A 20,000-nucleotide genomic window follows, 5' to 3' on the forward strand; every position below is an offset into this window, starting at 1 on the left:
ATGTAAATAATGCTGTATTTCGGTGTCCCCCCCCCGCAGATGACCTAGAGCAGTGATGTCACCGTCTGAATCAAGTTGGATCACCTGGCAGCAGAGAGAGGAAATCCTTCTGCTGTCGCCTGTCCTCCAATGGAAGCGCAGGTCCAGACATGGCTGCAGCCGCCGCCGCCGCCTAGTCGATCCATCTGAAACAACTCTCGCTATTTTTTAACTGTCAAAAATCCCCTGGGGCATGAACACGAATGGTGAAAATGGGATATCTGCCTATTGACACAGTTTCGACTGTCACTTACGCCCTGTTTCACTGAGAACTGGTGTCGTAACCTCACAAAGAAGCAAAACACTGAAGCAGCGACAGATGCAAGTCGAGCCATCGTCTGCCCGTTCATACAACAACAATATACCAAGGTTAGCTGAGTGTTAACCAGGAAAACACCAACACACAACATGGAATATGTGTTTTATCACAAATGTAACTTCCCATTGGGAAAAAAATGCACTTTTAAATCGCTTGTACAAAGGTTGATTAGTTTTATCTGTATTTGAATTGTTTTGGTCCCAGAAGAAAATAATCTGTTGTTGTCTTTAAACTCTTCTGTCACTTCAGGGACTAATCTCACAACTTTCCATGGAAAGATCCTCCCGTTGGTTAGTGAGCACTAACTCGTCCTCGACCCTGACATGACCCTTCACAGTTGAATTCATGGGAACAACATCATTAGATTTGTCATCGGCAGCTCAAGCAGTGATTCCTTCATGCAGCCCTGTGTGTGAAGCATGTTTACAGTTTGTTGCTGTAGTTTGGTTTGGTGACGTTATGTCAGTTTCACTCTGGCTGTGAAAAGTTCACGAGCAGCATTCCAATCTGCTCTTTTTGCGCCTGTGAGCTTGTCACATGTCACTCAGAAGATTCTTGTTGTTGGATACCGAGTCTTTTACACAGTTTTCACGTTAACAACAGTCAAACATGAGCCGGCTCTGTTCTGTGACGTCATTGAGACTTTTCACGTAACTTCTTCGTCTTCGGTGGCTTTTCGTCGTCCAGGTTGTGTTTCTCTCGGTGTTTGTCGTGTACGGATCATCTCCGTGGTTTCACACCTTTTGTAAAAAAAACGATATTGTCAAATTAACATTGATTTGTTGTAGAATATAGATTCTGAATAGAGTCCAGATGATCCTTCTCCAACATTCACTTCTCAAAAGTCAGTCACATTGTCCCGTCTCTGTTTCCACAAACAAACAAACGTCTGAGAATGAGATTATTCCCTCAGACGTGAAAGTCAGCTTCTTCTGTTTTTGGAAAATTTGACATTTTTGTATTTTGCCGTGAAACTCGTGCAACAACCAAAACAGGAGAGGGTGTGTTGTGGAGGTAAAAGCACCAGGACGGAGAACTCGGGCACTCGGTTCTACTCTCCTCTCTCGCTGGGGTCACAGATTTCTAAGATTTCTTATAAAAAAAACCAAAAAGTTGCTGAACAGAAAGGAAGGAAGAAAACAGTCGAGTCGACACAATAAACGACCGGTGACAGCATCTGATGCAAATGAGCCTTATTCTGTCAACAGAAGCCGACATTCATCAGAAACCAGTAAGTCCTCCTGTCGAAGGGTTTCCTCTCACCACTTTAATGATGCATGTTTGGCTGCCAGCTGAAATCTGGCTACACATGGAAGCGGCGCTCGTCCATGAAACCGCTCAAGACGATTGAAGGTCGAGATTTCAATTGACAAATCGGACGATAATAAAATGTCCGCTGTGAAGTCGCCTGTGGAAGGATGTGTGTAACAGCACTGGGACGAGGAAGTTGGGGTTTTAGTTTCAATCCACGCTCCATTATCACCTGAACCAGAGAATGTATGATCACACACACACACACACACACACACACACACACACACACACACACACACACACACACACACACACACACACACACACACACACACACACACACAGTTTGGAGAGAACGGAAAGTTTCTTGAAGTCTGCATAAAACCTCAATCTCCATCTGACAGATACGTATTGATTATTGATGAGCTGTATGTCGTGAGCCAACCGTTTAGCTCATTACTCACTATACACACCATAGATTTCAAAATAAAAGTCGGGTCACGGATGTAAAGTCGACCTGAAGCACAAAATATAAACGGGCTTTTAATTTGGAAGGTGGCGCAGATTGGGGTTGTAGATGTAAGTTCTGGTTTCCGTGACGACTCGTGTCTGTACAGTTCTGGATATTTGTTCATGTTTGATGCCCTCTGGTGCAGGAGTAACGCAGAGCGTGGGGGGGGTCAGGGTGGGGGGGAGTAAACAAGTACTATAGTGATTCTGTATTATAATTTTTTATGTTCTCAAGAGGGTTTGAACATTGCTCATTTTTTTTGTAGCTCTTATCAACATGAAAACACAAGTTGAACCAAGTTTTTATTTTTGCTTTATTTCTTTTTCTGTTTGTTCTGTGACATGAAGGTGAGACCAGGCGCCACCTGTCATCTCTGAGAAGTCTCTCTGTCTCCTCGTCTTGTGAAAGACTTTTCTTGTGCTCGATCAAGTTCATGACGGGAAATAAAGATTCGTACAACTTGACGCCATCTTCATTTTGCCTCCTTTATTCGCACCAGTGTGATCATGTCACCGTTTGAAGAAGACGTTTTCTCTGTTTCTCATGGGAAGCAGCAGCAGCAGGTTGTCCGGGTCAGACTCGTTCACAACGGGAACATCGGGGGAACATTCGTGAGAATCATTGTTCTGTAGAGTTACAGGTTTACTGTCATTCCGGTGTCGTACATGTGAATGTGGACGACAAGAGAATCGTAGTCAAACTTTGGACGTCTTGGGCCTAGCGTTGATTTTGCTGTCGAAGTTTTTCTTGTCATTGAGCCAAAATCTAAAAAGCTCTCTGAGGTCAAAACAAGGCTGCAGATGCATTTGAGTCAAAAGGTTAAAACGAGTTTTAGAAATACATAACCAATAAGTAAACAACAGATGCACATGTCTGCTTTACTTGTATTTCATTGTGTCATATGAGTTTGCATCACAGATATTAAAGTGTTTGTTCATCGTAATCTGACAGAAACTGAAGCTGGCGAAGAGGAGGCTGCAGAGACAAGTTTCAATCTGTTCTCTGGGCCTGTGGCTCCTTCTCTAATATCTTCGTCTTCAAAATAAACTCCAGAGAAATTACCTTGAGTGCCTTTCTCACTGGAATGTAGAGATCAATTTAATTCTATTCTATTTGTACAAGGCCAAATCATAATATCCATAATCTCAAGACTCTTTACATAAAAGGTCGAGACCTTAAAATTCTAGAGACACCAACAGTTTCCACAATAAACAGCTCCGACGACTGTGAGAGACCAAACGAAGAAAGAACCAGATTGAACGTGGACGACGTCGGACTCGACCGGTCGGTGAGAGGAGACCAACGGAGTTAACTCCTCATCAAACCACTTCTAAATTCACCAGATCCAGATTCTCATTTGGATCAAATCACGCACACTCATAGATGGACGCCCTCTGAATATGTCTGATTTCTTTTCATCGAAATCCGTGAATTGTTTAAAAGATCAACGAAAATGCAGAAAAGACCAAGTTTACTGTAAATCTGGAGTTTTTGTGTCATGATGCTAACAAACAAACAGACAAAACACGAGCTCCTTGACGGAGGTGATGATATGACGACACATTAACAACATTATATGTGTGGTATAAACTAACAATCTCATCAAAATAAAAGCAGAACGATGTGGGAAACATGCGTCTGCACTCGAACCGAGCTGACCAGTGGAAGGAGGAAGTGCTCCAGGGCAACAAAAGCTGACCACACACACACGGTATGGAAATGATATTCCACAGTTGTTGCTGAGTTGTGGTGTCGAGGTGCATTCTGTGTAATATTTTATTACATTTTTATTTTAATGCATGCGGACAGGGAATTCCTCCACACCCACATGTATGGAAAGCAGCACAGAGCGCTGCTTGGTGTTTGAGTCACAGGGTGTGAACTCTCACTGCTGATGGTCAGACACAACACAGGCCCACGCCATGATTCAGACCCTGGAATCACCTCAGTCTGATCACATGTGTCCGAGCATGTTACAAACCAGCAGGACCGTGTTTTTACACTGTACACAAGAGAAAATTATAGTTTCTGTGAAACTTTTTCTAAAATTTCAAAATCCTCCTCAACACGAAACATGTGTGTGGTTTCTTTTCTTCTGATAAGTGACAAATATGTGGAATCAAATTTCAGCTCTTGGATTTTCGCTCTTCATGTTCCAACAGGCACACGAGAGTCTTTCCCTTGTAGTTTTTTTTAGCATCAGCGAGTACTTTTATTTGTGCGTAATCACACACGATGACGGTATCACTACAACTCCATCAGATAGTGAAAGCTGGTGTGGGACAGGACCTGTCCCTGATTCTTAAGAAGTGGGCCATGCTTTGATGCAACCTCCCAACTCCCAGGTCTGACATCACTTCAACTTTTCTCTTTTTTTAGAAAGAAGTGATGTCAGACCTATAATAACAAGGTTGACAGAGCCCTCAAGAAAATAACTTGTATTACATATATTATATATGTATATATTTTTATGTAGTTTGGTTATTGGACTGTATAACAGGAAATTAACTTTACCCTAAACAGCAATCAACATGTTTTTAATATTTAAAAACACATTTTCATGATAGGAGCCGGATTGCATTTTCACATATGAAAAACAATTCCTCAAAAAATATGAAATATCATACTGAAATATTATCAACATATTCCTCTGACGTTGTTGACATGTCGGCACAAAACTGTGAAACCTTCCTAACCTTGAGGGTCGGGGGGGAGAAACTAAGGGATTCCTTGCCCACGGATATGCTCACTTTCACCCTGTGGTTAACTGTGGGTACAGTTTTGCAATCCATGCAATGGATTGCAAAACTGTACCCACAGTTAACGAGAGTTAAATAAAGGAGATGAGTGACACACACACACACACACCCACAGAGCCGGGCGATGATGTATTCTTGGCACAGACTCAATTGTTTTCCCTGTTTTGCAAATATTCTCTGTCGTCACTGTTGTGATGCAGAATAAAAACACGGGCCGAGAGGGAGACACCAACAGCTCTGCCAGAGAGGGAAACCCCAGCCAGACTCATTCACTCACCGTCTCTGCAGGAAAACAGAACAGGACACTTCTCCAGCTCAGCATGAACCTCACAGCTCCTCTTCTCCTGGTGAGTTCCATCAATGTCTCTGGACCAACACGTCAACGTCTGATTCGCTCTCGTTTTTTACAGCTCAGAAACATTGCAAATCTCAGGCCTATCGAATTTCTCATTCATGCTTTTGTATCGTCCCGTCTTGATTATTGGAACTCACGTTTCACCGGCCTCAGCGAAACTTTCTTGGATCGTTTACAAGTGCTGCTAAACTCCTGACCCGGTCCTCCATCAGGTCTCATGTGCCAGCGGTGCTGATTGCTCTTCACTGGCTGCCCATTAGATTCAGAATCCAATTCAAAGTTCTTGTGATCACCTATAGAGCTCTGCATGGTCGGGCACCTGCCTACATTAGAGATCTGCTGCAGCCCTATGTCCCCAGCAGGTCTCTACTGTCCTCTGGTCGGGGTTGGCTGGTTGTCCCCCGATCCAGACTTAGGACTAAGGGAGATGTGCTTTTGCAGTTGTGGCTTCTAAACTTTGAAACTCTGTCCCTTTGGTGTTAATATCTGTGGACACTGTGTAAACCTTCAAAAAGCAGCTGAAGACTCGTTTGTTTAGACTCAAAATTAGTTCTTATTGTGTTTCTTATTGTGTTTCTTATTGTGTTTCTTATGTGTTTCTTATTGTGTTTCTTATTGTGTTTCTTATGTGTTTCTTATTGTGTTTCTTATGTGTTTCTTTTTGTGTTTCTTATGTGTTTCTTATTGTGTTTCTTATGTGTTTCTTATTGTGTTTCTTATTGTGTTTCTTATGTGTTTCTTATTGTGTTTCTTATGTGTTTCTTTTTGTGTTTCTTATGTGTTTCTTATTGTGTTTCTTATGTGTTTCTTATTGTGTTTCTTATTGTGTTTCTTATGTGTTTCTTATGTGTTTCTTATTGTGTTTCTTATGTGTTTCTTATTGTGTTTCTTATGTGTTTCTTATGTGTTTCTTATTGTGTTTCTTATTGTGTTTCTTATTGTGTTTCTTATGTGTTTCTTATGTGTTTCTTATGTGTTTCTTATTGTGTTTCTTATTGTGTTTCTTATGTGTTTCTTATTGTGTTTCTTATGTGTTTCTTATTGTGTTTCTTATGTGTTTCTTATGTGTTTCTTATTGTGTTTCTTATTGTGTTTCTTATGTGTTTCTTATTGTGTTTCTTATGTGTTTCTTATGTGTATGCATGTTTATGCTTATTTTACCCTGTAAAGCACTTTGTGACGTCTCTGCTCTCTGTCAATGATCTGGGAACAAAACCACGGTGCAAACCTTTCAGATTTGAAGATTCGTCTTCTCACACCTGCTTTTAAGATTGAATAGCCTCAAGAGATTTAGCTTATTAATCAATTTTGCAGTCAAAATTATTCTTTAATTTGAAAGGGAATTTTTTTTCCCTGGCTCTTAAATATTTCCTCTGCATTTGTGTTTCCAGCTCTTGGTGGCTCTGATGGGAATGATGTGCCGCAGCATCCCCTGTCAGAAGGGCTGTGCCCCTGCCAACTACACGCACCAGTATTTCAAACATGTGTCGGAGCTGCAGGACAACCCCATGGCCCCCTGGGAACTGAAGTGAGTAGACGGCCACTCCTCACTGTGTACAGAACAAACAGCAACACAGACGTTCATGCTTTTAAAGGATGTTTATAATTAGCTTTATTAAAAAGCATCTTTCAAAAGTCAGAAATGAAAAATTTAAGACAAACAATGGAAAACAATTCGTAGGTCACACAGCAACAAAGCAGAGATACAGAAATAAAACATGTTCAGAATGAGAAAAGAGTAAAAACCAGATAGAATAGAACATTATGAAATGATTAAAATAGACAATAAGATCAGAGGAGGAGGAGTTTGCCTGATCTCCTCAGGAAGATTGTTCCACAGAGAGGGGGCGCTCTCACAGGAAAGGCCCGGTCATCTCTGGTCCTCAGGACTGATCTGATATGTTCTGAGGTGCAAGCCGAGAACAAACTTTAAAGTCAACAACAACATTTTAAAATCAATTCTAAAGTTAGAAACCTCATCAACACGTCCACTCGCTCACTGGGAAGCTTCCAGACATTGTCCTGCTGTTTTCTCACATGGACTCACAAGGACATTTTACAGATGTTTTACTAGGAGGCTGCAGGAGAAGATCCAGAAAATATCCAGAGACACAGATTCAGACATTTGTTCACACATACAGAACCTGCAGAACATGTGAGGAACACGTCAGGAACATTTCAGGAACATTTCAGGATTTCAGTGCACGTGAGCTGAAAGCCACAACTTTGATTGAAATGTCAAATAATTTCTCACTCTTCCCCTGCATTGGTAATTAATGTGTTCCTCTCTTTTCTTGCAGAGTTGACTCAAAGATTCATCGAAACCCGGAACGCATTCAGTATGCTGAGTGCAAGCCCTGCAAAGACATTGGCATGATTGCCAAACCCATCTGCCTCCAGATTTCGGTCTACGAGACGGTCTGGGAGGGGGAAAATAGTTGGTTGTGCCGGTGTCCGTTCGAGTTGGCGGTCGGATGCACATGTGTCAATAAGTGAGGAGCACAGGACATCAGGACGACAGTCTCTGGTGTGGGACATGTAGTTTTATCTGTAGTATCAAGGTACATAGTTAGTTAAAAAGTCTTTTGACTGTAAAAATCAATAATGTTAATTTATGATGTGCATTTGTTATTTTTGGTGACAGTTCAAATGTAATAACTTCACCCTTGACGACAGGTTCAATATTCGTTCATGTCTGTGACATGAATCAACTGTGACATGTTTTTTTAACGTGAGGAACTTGTGTTTATAATAGTGTCACACGTTTCAGGGCGACATATATATATATATATGTATATATATATATACATATATATATATGTGTCGTATATATATATATATATATATATATATACGACACATATTTTGTGGGACAATAAATATAAGAGTGTGAATATTTCACATTCTTTACATGTATGATGTAATCTGCACAGTTTAACACAATATTTGTGTTCAATACAAATTACTTATTTTGTGTTATGTGCTTCTAAAAGAAGCAAGTTTTCTGTCGTCTGCTTCGTTAGATTTGTAAGTGAAATCATTCTGATTTAACTTATTCCTCTTTTTTAATTTAACATTAGTTATGTGTAAGAACGTTAAAATCACCTAGAACCAAACTAACCAGTTCTCTAAAGAGGAAATTATTAGTTTATTAATCAGTTGACTGACATGCAATTAAAAATGGTGATAACTGTCTAAGTAATAAATCTTTTTGCTAAAGGCAAAAACTTCGCTGGAACCAGTTTCTCAGACGTGAACTTTTTTATGGTCGTCAAATGTTTTTAAAGTCAGTTGAATTTGTTAATTTGTTAAAACATTTTCACTGCGTTCTGAAATTGTATTGACAAAACAATCCATTGATTATTGAAAATAAAAAGTGACATATTGATTGAGTGCTTTTGTGGTTTAATTATTTGTCGCACACACACACAAATGTTTGTACTTCTACCTTAGTGAGGGGTCGGAAGCCTTTACTATCAAAAGAGACATTTTGGCCCCTCCTCCCCAAATTAAATTTGTCTGGAGCCGCAAAACATATTTGATAACACAGATTATAAAGTTGTATATATAGTTATACTTTATATATATAAACTATAGTTTGTTGCATTTATGAAATGATAGAACGACAATAAAGAAAACTGTTTTGCAAAACATTTTATTGCTATTTTTACCTGTTACAACAAAGGAAATCACCAAACTCTTATGAAGAGGAGAACAAAGTACATGTGTAGGCCTACTTTGAAATAAATTAAATAAATAAACACAGAACTATGCTTTTTGGCTCATCTCCAGCTGTGTGCTTGTTCTGGAAATGTCTTTCAACATTACATTTGTAGTTGTTTGCTAATTCCTCGCCACATATCAAGCATCCAGGTAGGCCAGCATCATGGGCAGTGAAAGCAAATGAATCTGTCCACGCAGAATTAAACTCTATTTCCCTCCCAGACTTTTCTTTTTTGGATGTATCCATGGTAAGCTTCGTGAGGCTGGAGGTCCGAAACTCCAGATCAGCCCCCTGCAGTGAAAAGGGAATGTGGCAATGTTGGAGCAGCCAACATGTCGACAAACATTAACAGTGATGATGTGCAATTCTGCCTCCGCGGTGTCCCCGGGGCTAGAGGACGATACTGCTGGGTAACGTAGGTATCACGTCATGATGAATCCGCCCCCTCGCCTCTGCCCGGAGCCGCCCCTGATGTGACGCATATTTTAGTTGACGAAATATTAAAACAAAAAGTGAGAGCATGTCTGACTGGAGGCGGACACAGAAACTGAAGCTCGGTACAAACCAGCAGCAGCTTCTGACCTCAGCTGAGCAGCTGATCTCAGAGCAGCTGAGACCAGAGGAAGTCCCTGGTTCCACTGGTTCCACTGAGAGGAAGCTGCTTCACGTGCACGAGCTCTGCGTGTGCTCCTGGTGCTCCTTCATGACGGCCTGATGCGAGGATGCTTCAGAACAGGAACACACACATATACCAACGTTTGATTTAAACTTCAGACTGAAATCCATTCACTGAAAATAGTCTCACAATGCACGTATTCCTTCTTGTTATTACACTGTATATATTAGTTTTTATTCCAGTCATATTTTTCTATAATTTTGAAATTTCCTTATAATTAAGATTAGATAAGATAAATAATCCTTTATTAATCCCACAGTGGGGAAATTTGCAATATTACACTAACAAAGAGTCAAACTAAAAACATCCTCCTGCCGAGACATTTTGAATGTGTGTCTCGTGCTGGAGAGAGACATTTGTAAAAGCTGTTTATAACAGGATCCAGGTTGTTGAGAGAGAGACTGATCCAAACTGAACTCGTCACTTGAATCCCAGGGCCCAGCTTCTTCTCTCTTCTCCCACCTGACCCTCGTATGGTGGATGCAGTGTAAACACAGTTCACTTGTATGTCCCAGTCTGATGACGTCTCCCTCGACACGACTGAGCCGGTTGTTGTTGACGTTAGGACGGACACACTCTCTCTCTGACAGAGAATTCAGTGTTAAAGTCAAAACGTCACAGGAGCCATATAACTGGACGTCCACCTCAGCAACTGGACGTCACCGACCTGCAGCTGAATTTCTCCTCCATGTATATTGTTAGTGGGACTTAACTGAAACCCACTAAAGGAGTAAAAGAATCCTAATGCTGGTGTTTCAAAAGGATTCAACGATTCCCAGGATATCGTTATCAAAACATCATTATCGATTCATTTAATCATAAACTATTAACTTGTTAAAAACTATAAAGAGAAAACACAACCAAATAAACAGAATTTGAATCAAGAAAATATACTTTTTTTTAAACTTTAATTCAAAACATAAATGTGCATAGTTTTACATCTTCCAACATCAACACTGATACTTACATATCTGTAAAAGGCTCATAAGAGACAGCTGAGGAACAGGTCCAACAACAAGCTGCTCCATCTTCTCTGGAGGAGCACAGGAGCTGGAGAAGAAGCACCAGTGGACATCGGGTCAGGTCACACATTTAAATTGTCTTAAAGTCCTGCATAAATCAAAGACGACTAAAAACTTAAAAAGAACATTAAATCCTGCAGCGAATTGAACTTGTCTTATAAACTCCTGTGTTCCAGTGTTTAGGTGAAATCATTAAGAGACAACTTTGAATTTCAAACTGTGTATATCTTTTATCCTCTAGTGTTCAGACACATTCATTTCTGCACTTTCATTTACAATCATCCTGATGAATTACGCTGTGGTGTTGAAGTAATAAAGCATTAACTGATCAACAATATATGAATCCTCATGATATTTCATGTAAACAGGATCAAAAGGCTAAAAGTGACTGAGAGCAGCTCTGTCCACAGAGTCCCTGTTTGCTGTGGACACACTCGTCCTCTCCGGCTGCTGTTGCTTCACCATTCATTCATTTCACGTTCATCCAGTTTGGTCTCCACAGCAAGAGGCCGAGAGCGGCTGTGAAACCAAGTGAAACAGACCAGTTAGCACACGTCTGTTATCAGTGTTGGAGGAAGAGCCCTGTACGTGGGTCAGTTCACAGGAAGCTGTCAGGTGTGGTGATGTCACTACCAGGGGCATCCCCCGCCACACCTCTGGCGGTGATTCCTCTGGGAGTGAGTCCTCTGGGAGTGAGTCCTCTGGGAGTGGGTCCTCTGGGAGTGGGTCCTCTGGCTGTGATTCCTCTGGGAGTGATCCCTCTGGCTGTGATTCCTCTGGCTGTGATCCCTCTGGCTGTGATCCCTCTGGCTGTGATCCCTCTGGCTGTGATCCCTCTGGCTGTGATCCCTCTGGCTGTGATCCCTCAGGGAGTCCTCTGGGAGGCAGTCCTCTGGGAGGGAGTCCTCTGGGAGGCAGTCCTCTGGGAGGCAGTCCTCTGGGAGGGAGACCTCTGGGAGGCAGTCCTCTGGGAGTGAGTCCTCTGGGAGTGATTCCTCTGGGAGGGAGTCCTCTGGGAGTGAGTCCTCTGGGAGTGGGTCCTCTGGGAGGCAGTCCTCTGGGAGGGAGACCTCTGGGAGGGAGACCTCTGGGAGGCAGTCCTCTGGGAGTGGGTCCTCTGGGAGGGAGTCCTCTGGGAGTGGGTCCTCTGGGAGGCAGTCCTCTGGGAGGGAGTCCTCTGGGAGGCAGTCCTCTGGCTGGGATCCCTCTGGGAGGGAGTCCTCTGGGAGTGAGTCCTCTGGCTGTGATCCCTCTAGAAGGGATTCCTCTGGCTGTGATCCCCCTGGGAGTGATTCCTCTGGGAGTGAGTCCTCTGGCTGTGATCCCTCTAGAAGGGATTCCTCTGGCTGTGATCCCCCTGGGAGTGATTCCTCTGGGAGTGATTCCTCTGGCTGGGATCCCTCTGGGAGTGAGTCCTCTGGGAGTGATTCCTCTGGCTGTGATCCCCCTGGGAGTGATTCCTCTGGGAGTGAGTCCTCTGGCTGTGATCCCTCTAGAAGGGATTCCTCTGGGAGTGACTCCTCTGGGAGTGATTGAAAGATAAAATGCTTCTCATTGATTTGCAGAGTTTGATCTCACACAGCAGTTATTAAACGTCCTGAGCAGATCCAGTGTGTTTGGATTTATTCAAAATGAAGTCAGTTTTCTCTGTGAAGTGAACGAGTCAGATGAAAGCTCAGAGACACTGAGGACGATGGACAGTGGATTTTTTACAACAAACTTTATTTTCGACTGTCAACATACAGTGTTAAAACAGAAGGATAGGATTGTCACAATCTGCCACATATAAATTATACATTAAGAAAATCAAATGGAAGAAAGACTAGATCATGAATAAATAAATGAACAAGAAAGGAGAAATACAAAAATAAAAAAGGGTAAACCCTAACCATTGCCCCTTACCCGCACCTTTAAATATGTTGTTTACATGTGCTCTGTATTTAATATAAAGAACACAAACATATGTAATAATAAATACAATATATATATAAAAGTAATAATATATATATATATATATATGTCGCCCTGAAACGTGTGACACTATTATAAACACAAGTTCCTCACGTTAAAAAAACATGTCACAGTTGATTCATGTCACAGACATGAACGAATATTGAACCTGTCGTCAAGGGTGAAGTTATTACATTTGAACTGTCACCAAAAATAACAAATGCACATCATAAATTAACATTATTGATTTTTACAGTCAAAAGACTTTTTAACTAACTATGTACCTTGATACTACAGATAAAACTACATGTCCCACACCAGAGACTGTCGTCCTGATGTCCTGTGCTCCTCACTTATTGACACATGTGCATCCGACCGCCAACTCGAACGGACACCGGCACAACCAACTATTTTCCCCCTCCCAGACCGTCTCGTAGACCGAAATCTGGAGGCAGATGGGTTTGGCAATCATGCCAATGTCTTTGCAGGGCTTGCACTCAGCATACTGAATGCGTTCCGGGTTTCGATGAATCTTTGAGTCAACTCTGCAAGAAAAGAGAGGAACACATTAATTACCAATGCAGGGGAAGAGTGAGAAATTATTTGACATTTCAATCAAAGTTGTGGCTTTCAGCTCACGTGCACTGAAATCCTGAAATGTTCCTGAAATGTTCCTGACGTGTTCCTCACATGTTCTGCAGGTTCTGTATGTGTGAACAAATGTCTGAATCTGTGTCTCTGGATATTTTCTGGATCTTCTCCTGCAGCCTCCTAGTAAAACATCTGTAAAATGTCCTCGTGCGTCCATGTGAGAAAACAGCAGGACAATGTCTGGAAGCTTCCCAGTGAGCGAGTGGACGTGTTGATGAGGTTTCTAACTTTAGAATTGATTTTAAAATGTTGTTGTTGACTTTAAAGTTTGTTCTCGGCTTGCACCTCAGAACATGTCAGATCAGTCCTGAGGACCAGAGATGACCGGGCCTTTCCTGTGAGAGCGCCCCCTCTCTGTGGAACAATCTTCCTGAGGAGACCAGGCAAACTCCTCCATTTAAAGTCATCATCCAGCAGGTGGCGACATATTCAGGGCATGGAGACACAGATATGTTCACTTCCGGGTCAACTCCTCTCTCTTTCCTGTCAGCCATTAGTCGGACTCGGTGAGTTTCCCCTCGAGCTCTGGTCTTGAAACGTGTGATTTGCTGGTTTCTCTCGGTTTCCCAGTGAGTATCTGGGCTGCACGTGACGCTGCGGCTGTGGGGGGTGCGTGTCCTCGGGGTTTACCGCTGAAAATCTGTGTAAATATCAGCAGTTTGTCGTGTGTGTGTGTGAGCGGCCACGATGCGAGCCCCTCATGCTAACCGATGCTAACCTGCTAACAGTCGCGTGTAGCTCGTCGTTTGCGTTGCGTCGGTTTTCGCTTCATTTTAACCAGAAAACGCGGCCGTGGACGTTTCATCGCGTGTTAGCTCGTGTGTTAGCATGGTGCCGTTAGCGCGTGTGTTAGCATGGTGCCGTTAGCTCGTGTGTTAGCATGGTGCCGTTAGCTAGCTAGCCTCAGACGTGGTCCTGACCGAGGTTTGATTCCCTGTGTTGCAGCTTTCTTTGGTGACCAGCGGTACAACCTGTCTCATCATGCAGAACGACGCTGGAGAATTCGTGGACTTGTACGTCCCCCGCAAATGGTGAGTGTCCCGGTCCAGGGTCCGAGCGGGTTGACCACAGTGTGAGGTTCACAGGTAGATTCATGTGGGGTGAGGGGGGGGGGGGGCATTACTGCACATGTGGATCCTCAGCACATTTCAAGACTTGTGTTAAAACATAGAAATCCGAGTGAGGAAGACGGTGATAACACAAGTGATGAACAGAACAACACGTTTCTGGAAGAGAATAAAGATCTGATCTGAAGGAGCCGGAGGTTTGGACCAATACAGTGAATCTGTACGTTGAGAAACTCCGCTGTGTGTTCAGGGACCTGGTCCCTTAGTGCTTCAAAGGCCTTTCACTAATTAAAGTTACTTCAAACACACTTTAAAGTCTCTTATATTCTCAATCAATTAGAAAATGGCTGCTTCGCTCTTCAGGGAAATGTTATCTTTCAATATTTCTCTTCTTTAATTTCCTCCCTTTCTTAAACAATCATTCAAACTGTTCATGTGTCTTTATACGTGTCCATATTTCTACCTGTTATGGTTTCTACTGAAATGGTTAAATTGTGCCGTATGTTAACTTTCTAAATGTGTGGATTTCTTTCTTGAGTGAATTCATCAGTTGACAGAAACTCCAGGTTTCCTGATCTTTAGGTGAACGGGTGAAACCTTCAGGTGGTGATCTGGTTGGTCGGTGAAAGAGAAATTAGAAAATTGCCGTAATGAGCGTTTCACAAGCGTATCAACTTTTTTTTGGTATGACCTTTTTTACTGAATTAACAATTCAGTAAACGTTAAGATTTGGTTTGAACAACTTTTGATTCTTCTAGTTGTATTTGTTCGTATTTGTAATAAAGTTTATGTTCAAACTGTAGCTTATCAAATCTCAATGACATTTGTTTGTCGTGAAGGTTTGATAATGATGAACTTTGACAGTATTTATAGATTTCATACACTTGTATTGCAGCTCTGCTAGCAACAGAATAATCGGAGCCAAGGACCATGCCTCCATCCAGATGAACGTTGCTGAGGTAAAATAACAAAATTCATGTTTTCAGACACTGGATTTGTTTGAGTCCTTGTGTCTCAGTCATATTAAATGTTTCAGTCCATTTGTCAATGTTAGTTTTAGTTTTTTCAGGAGTAAATTACAGACTCACACTTATTGTGTGACGCTGTAACACAAACTGTTTGTATCCGCGATGGTTTAAAGTTTGTGGGTCGTTAACTACGAAAACTTGTAACTGTTTCTGTTCTGTTTCTCCTGTTTTGTCGTCGTGGTTCTGACCCAGTGTGCTCTGTGTTCTGCAGGTCGACAAGGTGACTGGTCGTTTCAACGGTCAGTTCAAGACCTACGCCATCTGTGGCGCCATCCGCAGAATGGTAAGTCAGCGTTGAATGTCTGCGTCCCCGTTCACACCTGGTATTTACACACGTCTCATAGTGCCGAGTGTCATAGTGCCGAGTGTGCACCAACTTAAACAGGACAGGTGGTGGATTCTGAGACCCTGTCATTTTATTAGGATCATTTTATATATATAATTTAAGTCTTTTCAGCTTCAATTGATTTTAAATTGCAGGATTCATTTTGTAGATGTGTAGGGAAGCTGTTTATCGGTGACACTGATTCAGGTTCGGTCTTTTTGTCCCGTTTCTAGTCATTTGTTGTTTGGATGTAAAAAAGTGGAACAGGTGCTGAAGCTCCAATCTAGATATTAAGATTGTACTGGAGTTAACATGGACGCTTTCCTCCTGCAGGGGGAGTCTGATGACTCCATCCTGAGGCTGGCAAAGGAGGACACCATTGTCGCAAAGTAAGAACCTGTTAAGATTCACACCTACAGCTATTTACCTGGAGAGGAATGTGTGGGTGTATATCAATATATATAAAGAATGTACGAATAAGGATTGTGCTTAATGTTCCTCCAGTGTCAAAGTTGGTATTTTTACTTCCTGTGAATCTTCAAACCTTCGTTCTTTGATGTGGCTTCTAAAACCCTTTTTCTCGTCCCTTTTCAGGAACTTCTGAGTGCGACACTGGAACTGTCAGAACTTTGATAAATAAAATGGTGGAGAAAAAAATGTTGTTGTTGCCATTGTCGTTTCTAAAGCGCTCACGTGTAACGGGTTGGTAAAAGTTAAAGTTTACTACTGAGGTTTGAGGTAGTAGTTCTGTTCTGTGGAGCCTCGGTGGAATAAAAAGGTAAAAACAAAAGTTAAGCAGCCATTCGATAAACAGGTGTTTCTGAACGTGTTTATTAAGGTACCAGAAAGAACTTTATTAATGTGACTTGACAGGTGGGATTATTAATCCTTTCACTGTGAAAAACGACCTTAGATGAAATAGAAAATGTTTCCATTCACTACCGTGGTAAACGACGCAGGGCGGTTCTGTCAGTTTACCCAAATCACAGCTCAACAACCCAACCTGTCGCAGAAGAGGCTCCAGTTGACTTTCTCACAAACGTCTCCTGGGAAAAGCCCCTTGAGCGGGATCATCTCATCTTCATCACAGGAAACAGATGAGCTGGATCATCTCATCTTCATCACAGGAAACAGATGAGCTGGATCATCTCATCTTCATCACAGGAAACAGATGAGCTGGATCATCTCATCTTCATCACAGGAAACAGATGAGCTGGATCATCTCATCTTCATCACAGGAAACAGATGAGCTGGATCATCTCATCTTCATCACAGGAAACATGAGGTGGATCATCTCATCTTCATCACATGAAACATGAGCTGGATCATCTCATCTTCATCACAGGAAACAGATGAGGTGGATCATCTCATCTTCATCACAGGAAACAGATGAGCTGGATCATCTCATCTTCATCACAGGAAACAGATGAGGTGGATCATCTCATCTTCATCACAGGAAACAGATGAGCGGGATCATCTCATCTTCATCACAGGAAACAGATGAGCTGGATCATCTCATCTTCATCACAGGAAACGGATGAGGTGGATCATCTCATCTTCATCACAGGAAACAGATGAGGTGGATCATCTCATCTTCATCACAGGAAACGGATGAGGTGGATCATCTCATCTTCATCACAGGAAACGGATGAGGTGGATCATCTCATCTTCACAGGAAACGAATGAGGTGGATCATCTCATCTTCATCACAGGAAACGAATGAGGTGGATCATCTCATCTTCATCACAGGAAACGAATGAGGTGGATCATCTCATCTTCACAGGAAACGGATGAGGTGGATCATCTCATCTTCATCACAGGAAACGAATGAGGTGGATCATCTCATCTTCATCACAGGAAACGAATGAGGTGGATCATCTCATCTTCATCACAGGAAACGAATGAGGTGGATCATCTCATCTTCATCACAGGAAACGAATGAGGTGGATCATCTCATCTTCATCACAGGAAACAGATGAGGTGGATCATCTCATCTTCATCACAGGAAACATGAGGTGGATCATCTCATCTTCATCACAGGAAACATGAGGTGGATCATCTCATCTTCATCACAGGAAACATGAGGTGGATCATCTCATCTTCATCACAGGAAACGAATGAGGTGGATCATCTCATCTTCATCACAGGAAACAGATGAGGTGGATCATGTCATCTTCATCACAGGAAACAGATGAGGTGGATCATCTCATCTTCATCACAGGAAACAGATGAGGTGGATCATCTCATCTTCATCACAGGAAACATGAGGTGGATCATCTCATCTTCATCACAGGAAACAGATGAGCTGGATCATCTCATCTTCATCACAGGAAAAAGAACAAGGAACAGGAGACAAGTCACAATGTTGGTCCAGACGCCTTCTATCAGTAATTAAGGCAATAAAAGATCAATGTTTTTTTTTGTTATTTTTGAAATAACTGGTGAAAATAAATCTCATGAACTTGTTCTCATGAGAAACTGAAACATGAAAACTTCAGTAACGAGTCTGATCAGAGCTTCTCAGTGACTCATGAAAATGTAATGAACATAAAATTTAACGAGGAAAGTTAAAGTTGTTGCAACAAAAGAAATGAAATGTCTTCCATCTCCCGAGTGTCCAACAATTAATCTGCAGACTTTTAATTTGGTAGAAGTTGTGAATCGTGTCTCACATTAAATGTAAGACAGTATCTGGAGCGATAAACATCAAAGGTCTCTTTTAAATTTTATTTTCTACTCTGAAGAGATCAATGGACGTGACAAGTTAAAACCAGAGAGATGGATTTGGAACTGAAGACGTTTTTATTTTATTGAGCTGAGAATCAAGTCTGGAATAAAACCTGGAAGAGTTTTAATCTTAATCTGCTCAGAGAAGTTGGAGGAACAGTCGAAGATCATCATCATGAACTTCAACATCAAAATGTGAGAACTGGAAAATGTTATGAGAAACAAATTCATGATTCTGTGGTATTTCCTGGTTTCTTTGTTTATATCAGGTTCAATTTATTAAATGCAGTAATTAAAAAGTTGAGCGAGTTAAAGGATTGTGATAAAAGTCAGGACAGTAAATAAAACCTGCTCAGTGAATATTGATCTGTGTGTAAATCCTCTGCATCGTTTCAAACCGCTGTTTAGATCAGAGTTGATGTTTGTGAAATATGTTAAAGCCAAATTTAATCAGGAGCCCATCCTCGCTGTATCTTATTCTAACCAGCAGAGGGCAGTGTTGTACAGGAAACGAGGTTTTCATCTTTCCAATGTAATATATGAATATTATATAAATATCGAAACATAATATTTATATTCAAGGATCAAATACAGACAAACCGGGACCAAAGTGTCATTGCCATTGATTTGTATTGATTTTGTTTCTTCTAACTATATGAAAACTTTTTGGAATATGATGCTTTTATTCATTATGTTCAATTAATTTTCAATTTATTTAAAATTTTCCTTGTTGCAGTATTTTTTTCAAACGCTCCCTTTTTTGACTCGTTTAATAGAAACAGGCCGTTGTAGTTTGTTTTCTCAATTTTGTGAAACAGCGCCCCCCTCAGACACCCCCCCCCCCCCCCAGCTTCACTTCCACTATAGGTCAAATGAACCAGATGGAACCTTCCACTGACTTGAACTATGAAACAGATTCCTCCAATGAAAAGAGTCAGAATGAAACCCATCCACTCAAGTGTTGTGATTGACAGGTAGTCCAGCTCTGGGCCAGGCTCCGCCCCCCCGGCTCCTCTAAGTATGGGCTGTGTCCAACATCCGTCTCATGTCGTCCACTTCACAGTGAATTCACTTTGTAGCACTGCCTGAACGTTTACTGGACTTTTTAATCCACTATATTAAGAAAACTGTTTCAGGTGAAATGTGAGAGATTAATGTAAAATAATGTGACTTCATCTGATTCTGTTTGATTGGCGCCTCGACTGTTACATAACTCTGATGTCAGCCTCTTTGAAAGTGGCGTTTTATTAAAGATCTCGCAGCAGAGGTGTGTTCCAGTCCCGTTCGGATCCCTGCACCATCTGGCTTTCAAAGAACCAGCGAGGTCATAGTGGGAATAACAGGGCTCCACTGCTCATTTAGCCTAAACACAGTGTGGAGGTGATGGGCCGCTGGTGTGAGAGCGCTCCCAGGGCGTCTTTAACCTTCCACAACCTGAACGATAGCTGTCATCAGCTGCTGCTTTACTGCGTCGTTCCCAGACCTTCTCCCTTCAGGTGAGGAGCAGATGAGACGTGTGTCATCGTCAGCGTCTTCATCACCTCACTTCTTTCCCACAAGGCCGGGGTGGGCTGAGGAATGTCTGAAACACGC

At 41.9% G+C, this 20,000-nt stretch overlaps 1 protein-coding gene and 1 pseudogene across 5 annotated transcripts; both read left to right on the forward strand.

Annotated features, from left to right (window-relative positions):
• The window catches only part of LOC117764244, an 8,725-nt pseudogene extending 8,126 nt beyond the window's left edge, over positions 1 to 599 (forward strand).
• A 13,130-nt stretch (positions 600 to 13,729) lies between these two features.
• LOC117764242 (40S ribosomal protein S21) lies at positions 13,730 to 16,329 on the forward strand. 5 transcript variants are annotated; one of them, XM_034589868.1, is made up of 6 exons: positions 13,730 to 13,766; positions 14,206 to 14,291; positions 15,223 to 15,286; positions 15,567 to 15,638; positions 16,014 to 16,069; positions 16,275 to 16,329. In XM_034589868.1, exons 2-6 carry the CDS (start codon positions 14,242 to 14,244, stop codon positions 16,282 to 16,284), a joined length of 252 nt encoding a protein of 83 aa, XP_034445759.1. In that variant the 5' UTR covers positions 13,730 to 13,766; positions 14,206 to 14,241; the 3' UTR covers positions 16,285 to 16,329. The 5 variants fall into 5 exon arrangements, with proteins under 5 accessions (XP_034445759.1, XP_034445762.1, XP_034445763.1 ...); XM_034589871.1 differs by having other exon boundaries at positions 13,744 to 13,829; XM_034589872.1 differs by having other exon boundaries at positions 13,749 to 13,869.
• The last annotated feature ends 3,671 nt before the right edge of the window (positions 16,330 to 20,000 follow it).

Source organism: Hippoglossus hippoglossus, chromosome 7 (genome assembly GCF_009819705.1).
Source record: "Hippoglossus hippoglossus isolate fHipHip1 chromosome 7, fHipHip1.pri, whole genome shotgun sequence".
NCBI classification, from domain to species: Eukaryota; Metazoa; Chordata; class Actinopteri; order Pleuronectiformes; family Pleuronectidae; genus Hippoglossus; species Hippoglossus hippoglossus.

What these genes read in the sequence shown, in the direction of transcription:
- LOC117764242 (XM_034589868.1), top strand. Translation starts at nt 14,242, where the DNA reads ATGCAGAACGACGCTGGAGAATTCGTGGACTTGTACGTCCCCCGCAAA. An exon ending in TCCAGATGAACGTTGCTGAG is followed by an intron (nt 15,287 to 15,566) that starts GTAAAATAACAA and finishes TGTGTTCTGCAG; the next exon opens with GTCGACAAGGTGACTGGTCG. An exon ending in GTGGCGCCATCCGCAGAATG is followed by an intron (nt 15,639 to 16,013) that starts GTAAGTCAGCGT and finishes TTCCTCCTGCAG; the next exon opens with GGGGAGTCTGATGACTCCAT.